At 51.2% G+C, this 8,244-nt stretch overlaps 2 protein-coding genes across 3 annotated transcripts in view; both read right to left on the minus strand.

Annotated features, from left to right (window-relative positions):
• Positions 1-8,239, minus strand: part of Gypc (glycophorin C) — a 32,672-nt gene extending 24,433 nt beyond the window's left edge. The window contains exon 1 of the mRNA NM_001013233.1: positions 7,988-8,239. Coding sequence (NP_001013251.1) covers positions 7,988-8,027 — 40 coding nt within the window. The 5' untranslated portion in view covers positions 8,028-8,239. The remainder of the gene's footprint in view (positions 1-7,987) is intronic.
• Positions 1-8,244, minus strand: part of LOC120098222 (uncharacterized) — a 702,255-nt gene that overhangs the window by 558,644 nt on the left and 135,367 nt on the right. The gene's annotated exons all lie outside the window — the stretch shown is intronic.

Raw genomic sequence — 8,244 nt, forward strand, 5'->3', positions numbered from 1 at the left:
GCTGTAGCATGGCCCCTCCATTCAACAGTAACAAATAAAATCTTTACAAAAGAAATCAATAAAAGTAGGGGCAAGAGGTAGGTATAATAAGGGCAGGCAGACAGAGAAACAGAGACAAACAGATAGAAAGACTGATACCTAGGTATCTATAGATAGCCCACTTGGACTTTGGGCCACAGGTGCCTACCATTGAGACACAATTCTTGGGGATACCTTCTTTCTGTCCAATATTATATTTTATAGCTGTAAAGACAAATGCACTGTTTGTCCTAATGAATCATTTTCTTCCTTCTGGGTTTGTGATCCTCTACCCTAGCAGTACTGTGAACTCCAAATCCTGTGTCCTGGGGTGGGAGGGCCTGGCTGAAGCCCTCATCCACACTCTCGGTAAAGTGGGTGAGGAGACAGGAAAGGAGGAGAGGGCAGGAAAGACTGCCTGCAAAGTCCCCTGTCACCTCGCTGGCTTCAGTGTCATCACGTGCAAAAGGGAGATAAAAATACCTCTCCTGGGGCTGCTGGGGTGAAATGAGATAACTGCAGCTAACAGGGGTGTCTCTTCTCTGCTTTGAGTCATGCAGCCTACATGCAGTTACAGGGAGAGGAGGAGGAGGAAGTGCCAAGAGAGGTACAGCTTTAAGAAAGCGAGAGAAACTGACAAGGGGGAAAAAAAGAGCTTTCAGGCATTCCTGAGATTCATTTTCCTAAAATGAGAGGTTCTTCAGAAATGGAAGGAGTGCCATTTGGAGAACATCTCAGCCCCGCCCCCCCTCCCCACCTGGCCAGGGCAAGATCCAATAAAGCAAGGGTCTGGCTCCCCTCAGGACCTCTCAGGAGCCTGCTTCGTGGGCAGCAAGAGGAGAAGAAAGGGAATGGGGGGCGAGTAGGAGGGGTAAGTGGGGTGGGGGAGGGGAGAGGAGAAAGAAAAGGAGGCATTCTTTAGGAAGAGAAAAAAAAGATATTCCCAAAAGGAGAGGGAGGAGGAAGGAAGAAGGGCAGAGGAGGAAGAAGAGGAGGCAGAAGGGGATGAGGGAGGAGGAGGAAGAGGCCTGCCTCTTGAGAAAGAAGCCAAAGCCTGGGCCATCGCTGTGGAGTGCTCAGAGCAGAGCACAGAGGAACAGAGAATAAAGAAATGCTGATTGAGAAGACACTGAAGGGCGAGGGCCCAAGTCAGGGGCGGGCTGAGCCTTCACTGTGCACTGGCTAGGGGACACCCTGAATACTAGAGGCAACAGTCACTCACAGTCCGGTCTGGGCTTGGGGTGGTCTCCTAAGGAATAACGGTTTCTCCCCACAGAACTGACTGATGTAAACATGAAGGAGCTGGAGGCTGCTCTTCTGGCTTGGAGGGAGCGCTGTGCTGTGTGCTGTGTGCTGTGTGCTGTGTGCTGTGTGCTGTGTGCTGTGTGCTGTGTGCTGTGTGCTGTGTGCTGTGTGCTGTGTGCTGTGTGCTGTGTGCTGTGCTGTGCTGTGCTGTGCTGTGCTGTGTGCTATAGGAGAAGGGGGACACCGCAAGGAGGCTGCTCTCCTGTCTCAGAGGGAACACTGTGCCATGCTATGGGAGAGGGAGGACACTGTGAGGAGGTCCTCCCTGCCCACTCTGCAGGACCTGAGAGTCTGTACTCTTTCCTTGGAGACTCGTTTTCAGTAAACTGACATTCATCGGAACAGCTGGGAAGCAAGGACTGAGCTGGGTGCTGGCAAGAGAGAAGGCACTCATTCAGAACAACCGTGAGCTTGGATCAGAGTATGGGAAGAGTGTGTGTGTGTGTGTGTGTGTGTGTGTGTGTGTGTGTGTGTGACTGGATACAGGTACACATGTGCACACATGCACATGGAGGCCACAAGTTAGCTTTAAGTATTGTATCCACTTTGTTTTTGAGACAGGGATTCTCGTTGATCTAGAACTTTCCAGGAGGCTAGGCTGGCTGGCCAGTGAGCCACAGGGCATATACCTGTCTGCCTCACCTCCCCAATGGAAGCCACCATGTGCTACTGTTTCCTTTTCTTTTTTTTACATGAATTCTGGGGAATCAAACTTAGGCTTCTGTGCTTTCAGGGCAAGTGTTTAACTGACTAGTTTATCACCCCAGTCCAGGAAACGTTCCATCTAACAGAAGACATTCGATACTCAGAACATACCCTTCCTGGATACAGATGAGCTCTAACATTTTGGGACTCAGGGCAACATGACAATGTGGACCTCTGTTAATACACAATGAAAACAGCAGTGGTAGAGCAGGAAGTAAGTACAGGGTCCTCTGCATTCAGGTCCTTGTGGGACAGCCACGGCTACATAAAGAGGCCCACAACTTGCCTAAGGTCACTGCTGGTTCATAACAGGTCCGGATTCCAAATCCCACCCACTCACTCACTCACTCACTCACCCACTCACCCACCCACCCACTCACCCACTCACTCACTCACCCACTCCTACAGGCAGCCCCTTCACCACCAGCTCTTCGATCAAATCTGTGTGTGCTGCATGGTGCTTTAAAAATGACAGAAGAGAGCTTGGGAGATGGCCCAGTAACTTACCTTAACCACGAGGACATCAGTTTGACTGTCCTGACCCAAGTACAGAAAAATAACAGGATGCATGTGGTGGCAGGTACTTGTAATCCCAGCACTAGGGAGGCAGGGTTAAAAGGACTCTGTGGTCAGACAGTCTAGACTAATTTTTGTGAGCTCTGGGTCAATGGAGAGCCGGTTCAGTGTGTGAACTGTTTACCACATCACTGTGAGTTTGGATCCCCAGAAGCTATGTGAAATCCAGAAAGGTAGAAGTGTAGGCTTCAGAGCCTACGGGGAGATAGAGGCAGAGACGGGATTCCTGCAAGCTCTTGGGCCCGCACGAGAAATCCTGTGTCAAAAAAGGTTGGAAGTCCAACACCCCACATTGTCCTCCACATTGACACCATGGTACTCATGGCATCTGTACCTGTGTACACACACACACACACACACACACACACACACACACACGGAGAAAGACAGAGACACAGACAGACAGACAGACACACAGAGAGAGACAGAAACAGATGCAGAGACAGACAGAGACACACACACACACAGAGACAGAAACAGAGACACAGACACACACACAACACACATACAACACACACACATACACACACACACGGAGAGAGACAGAGACACAGACACAGACAGACACACATACACACACACACAGAGAGACAGAAACAGAGACACAGACACACACACACACACATGGAGAGAGACAGAGACACAGACACAGACAGACAGACACACAGAGAGACAGAAACAGAGATGCAGAGACAGACACATATACACACACAGAGAGACAGAAACAGAGACACAGACAGAGACAGACATGTACACATAGAGACAGTGAGAGAGAACGAGAAAGAGAGATGAATGAGAGGTGATGCAGGTGAAGGTGTGGGATATCAGGCAACAGAGCAGGGCCTTACGGTCAGAGGTCAAAGGGACAGCAGGCCCTTTGCCAAGCTCGGGGCTCCCTGACATGGAAACAGCTTTGCACAGGGCTTTCTAGCAGCTGCTGTGAGGTCCTGTCCAATCCCCACCTACCCCAAGATGGAATCCAGAGCCTTGGGCTGGGTTCTAGCCAGCAGGCGGGAAAGAGGCCATTGTCTCTTTCTACCATGGCTAAAGGACTGTACAGAAAACATTGTTTTAGAAGAATGCACAAAAATTAAAATTTATAAACCTGAGGGCAGCAGCTGGCACTCCCCCAGAAGGTCAGATTATATACGGATCAAAAGGAAGCAGCGAGCCAAGCTGAGAGGTGGCGGGGGAGGGGGAGGGGAGCGTGTAATTCCGCTGTTGTGTGCTCTGCAGGCCTTGCCTCTGGCGTGGTCTCTGCTTGTTTCGATGTTCTATTTATTGGCCTTTCAGTATATGTCACGTTCTGGCCTAGAAGCTATAGGGGTGGACTTCTCAAAGACACCTGGAGGGGCTTTTGGCCTTGAAGTGGTGCCACCGTTGAGCTTTATCATGGTTTAATCATCACCTGTCACTAAATGGCTCACTGGACAATTCTTTGTGCCTGGCCCTGAGCAGGAGAAGGTAGGTCCAGGGGAGGATGTGGACAGAGCTACCCAGGATGTCAGATTCCCGAGAAGGGACAGAGAAGTAGGACCCACTGGGATGACAAAGTCTCCCCGGTGCAGGTTTGCTAGTGGTTGGCTTCCGAGGCTGAGGGCTTTTTTTTTTTTTTTTTTAATGAGTTGAACTATACAAACAAGCTCTTGATAGACAAGCAGATGTGTGCAGGGGAGACTGCCCTGACATCTAGGAGCTGGATAAGGTTGTTCAGAAGGCTGAAGCTGAAAAGGCAGACAGCCTGGGCAGCTGCATGAGGGCCATCAGGGAAGGTACAAGCAGAGCGGGGCAGCTCTGCCCACAGGAAAGGGAGCCGCCCGAGTGTTAGGAGGTGGGCATGGATCGTGGTGGGAACACGGACCTGACTGAAGAACTGTGGGATGCCTGGCAGCTGTCACCCAGGGCTCTGGTTTGGCTACTCAGATACCATTCATGCAGTGAGCAGAACACGGTGCCTTGAACGTGCTCACTGGCCACAGGCCTTTTTGTGCACAGACGCCCACTCAGGTGGACCTCAGATGTCTGTGGGGTCTGATGGCCCCTGTCTCCCGACTGGTTTTGTACTTAGTAGGTTGGAAGCCCGAGCCTCGCAGTCCTCCCTGACCCTCTAGTCCTTCTTCTGCCAAATACCCCTACTTCAAGCATCGTGGGGTGATCCAGACAAGGCCCATACCAGGGCTTGGCCTAAAAGCACTAATACTGTTGTCGCTCTGTCAAGAGCAAGGAATAACAGCCACCTGCTGTTGGGAGACAGCAGAGGGTGCCCGCACCACAGCCGTTTTTATTTTCTTCAAAACCAGCATTGCTAGGAATGGCTCCAGGTCACGTCTGTTCCCCGGGTTAATTCTGCAAAGTTGGTTGCTCTTCCCGCCGACGGAGGGGAAAGCTGAAACACCCAGATATTGTGATTCCTCCCAAAGCCAGTGAACGCCCAGGTCTGACACACAACATGGACAGATAGAGAGATGGACGGACAGACTGAGCTCCGGCAGGCACCTCCCCACCCACTCCAAAGTAACAGCACGTCTTATCAGAGCCATAAAACAGGCTTAGACTCTGTTCTAGCATATTCTGAAGGAGGCGTATTCCGAAGTGGCCACATTTCCAACCTATCCGTTTAGCTAAGGTGGTGAGACCAAGCAAGTCTGATTCGCTATTCTCGTAAGTGGTCAGGACTAGAAACTGGCGTCGGACTGGAGAGATCACTCAGTCCCTAAACTACCTGCTACTCAAGAGAGAACCAGGATTTGATCTCCAGGACCCATGTGAAAATGCTGGCAGTGGCAGCTTGCGTAGATTGAACCCCAGCCCCAGGAAGTGGCGATGGGAAGACCTCACAGGCAAGTCAGTCTGCTGAGCGAGTTCTCACGACTTAGTGAGTTCCAGAACAGCGAGAGGCCCTGACGGCACACACACACGCACACACACACACACACACACACACACACACACACACACACACACACACGCACGCACAAACTGGCATGACCTTTAGGAGAACAGTTTCTGAGTGTTTAACATTTTAAACACGTGAATTATTTGTCCCATAGATTAAACCCTGGGATGGGGCATTTTATTCCAAAAACTTATAATCACATATAGGCCACATTCCACTTACAAAGATGGCTTCACCAGCCGCCCAGAGAGAACCCGCTTGGTTTCCCTAAACTCTCCCCACTCACTGTGGAAGCAGTTACCCACTCCCACTGCACACCCAGAATGCTTCTTACCCATAGTTCCCTGCTTCCCAGAGGGTTTTGCAAGTCTCTAAAATGTTTGCCCAACCAAGGGTACCCTGGGAAAGGTCCAGTGTGCTTACTGTGCCAGTCCCACGAGACTCAAAATGTCCCCAATATCTAGAGGGATTGCACAAGGCTTGAGATGTAATTTCACTTGGCACTTCTCGTCACCCTCTCTGCCTCTGCCAGCAACAGCAAGTTCTATAAAAAGCCATCCAACCTGGCATCTCCACACTGAGCTGTGACCCCCTTCAACCAAGGGCAAGGCACCAGACTGCCTCCACATAACTTGCTGGTAATAACAGTGACAATCAGGACTAGCAGACTCCCTAAACCCTGCTAGGTCGGGGCTGACCTGACACAGGGAAGTTAACTCTCTCTGCTCTGAGGCTCTGAGTAACTATGGCTTTATCCTGGAGACAGGATCTAGATGCAACCTTTAGAGTTAGCAGCAAGAAACAGGATCTCAGGCATCTCCCATAGCAGGGACCTTGCCACTCATCCAATGGGGAAAGCAATCTGATAAACTACGTCAGTAAAGGTTATAACCCTATCAGCCCCAGCAGAAAAGAGTCTGCCCCTATTAGCTGAGCAAGGTCTGAAGTGGAAATCTCAGAGAACTGTTCGGGGGAAATCAAGTGAACTTTGCCAGACCCTGAATGTCTACAGCCTGGACTTCCTTGATGCCAGAGATGAAATGAATACAGCACTACTGACTTCCTGGTCCTGACCGCACGTGTTCACACGTGTGCTTGTGCGTCCATACACAGTGAGGTGAATGTGTTCACGCAGGTATCAGTGCACCCACACACAGGAACTCGAGTCAGACACACATGGAAATAAACGCGTGCGAGGCCTGCAATCCGAACGCTCTGGTCAAGTTCACCTTCGGGCGGTAGACATTTGTGAAGACCTTGTACGTCTCAGCCTCAACTCTCAAGGGTTTATTGATAGGCGTCTCGATCTTAGAACCCAAGTGAGAATACTCTGTGAAGATGCTGACTTTGTGGACGCTGAAGCCAGAGCTAAGAGATGGCATTAGAAGTGATCCCAACACATGAACATACAGGATAGCATGTACTGTGGACACGCGTGGAGCACACAGTCACAGACCACACAGCCCTCAATATAAGGTTCCTATTCCCAAGCCACACAGACAGGCGTCCGGAGAGGTTCCACCACCTACGGTTGCAGGACTCAGAGAGTAGGGGCAGACTTGGGGGTGTAGCCCAGTTGGTGTCGGGCTTGCCTCATATGCATAGCGCCCGGAGTCCCCTCTCTAATATGGCATAAACTGCGGTGCCACATCCACATAATCACAATACCTTGGCGGTGGGGGTAGAAGGAAAATAAATTTAAAGTCGTCTTTGACGACATGGCCTGGTCCAGTCTACAGACTAGTCTGACTCTCACAGACAACCCTGTCTCAAAAAAAAAAAAAAAAAAAAAAAAAAAAAAAAAAAAGAAAAAATTAAAAGTAAAACTAAAAAAAGTTTCTATTATCTTGTAATTGTGTTAGAGAAAGAACGGCATGTAGAATCTGAGGAATTCCTCTCTGCGGTGAGGAGTAAAATGGACAAACATTCGTGTTCTTTTGGAAACAAAACTTTGGATTGCAAAAGCCCTAAAGTTGAGGAGAGCAGGGTGGGGGAGGCCCATCAAAGTTTCCTACATCCGGAGACTCTCGCTGCTCCAGTCACCAAGAAGTTAGAGTTTAAAAAGACAGTCTTGTTTGTTTGTTGTTTCATACTCCCAGAGAGTCAAGGAGAGCGGATCCGGCAGGGTCTGCGCCTGTCCCGGGGCCAGTGGGCTAGAAAGAACTGGTGGAGTTTCTAGGAGTTTTCTTGGCGCTGGCCCGGGCTCCCTAGTGCGAAGTTGACCCTGACCGTGCGACTTGCCTGGCGAGGAGGAGGGGTGCCTGGTTGCTGAAGGCTCGGCCTCTCCCTCCCTCGGGTCCCGGACCCTTCCCAAGCCCCACACAAAGAAACAGCGCGCCATCGCGGGGCTGGTGGCCTCTCTGGACCGGGGGACATCTACCGGACTAATGTACCAGGCCTGTGGTCCCCTACGCTCAGACCCAGCATGCTCGGTGCGCCACAGCGAGACCCGCGTCTGGCTGGGATCGGGACAGCCCCGGTACTCACCCAGGCGCTCAGGAGGTGGCGTTCTGACGGGGCTGCTCATGGCCACGCGGCGGCAGGGGGAAACGCGGTGGGGCGCACTGAGGCGGGGGTGGGGTGGGGTGGGTAGGAAAGGGTCACCAGCTTCTGGACCGTGAACCCGGCTACTTGGTTGCACCTAGGGCTCCCACTCCGCGCGGCTGGAGAAGGGAGGGGCTCCGCTCCAAGATAGGCACACTTCAACTATTTTTTCTACAACTTGGCCATGAGGTTTCCACCCA

The sequence above is a fragment of the Rattus norvegicus genome, chromosome 18, assembly GCF_036323735.1.
Source record: "Rattus norvegicus strain BN/NHsdMcwi chromosome 18, GRCr8, whole genome shotgun sequence".
Lineage (NCBI taxonomy): Eukaryota > Metazoa > Chordata > Mammalia > Rodentia > Muridae > Rattus > Rattus norvegicus.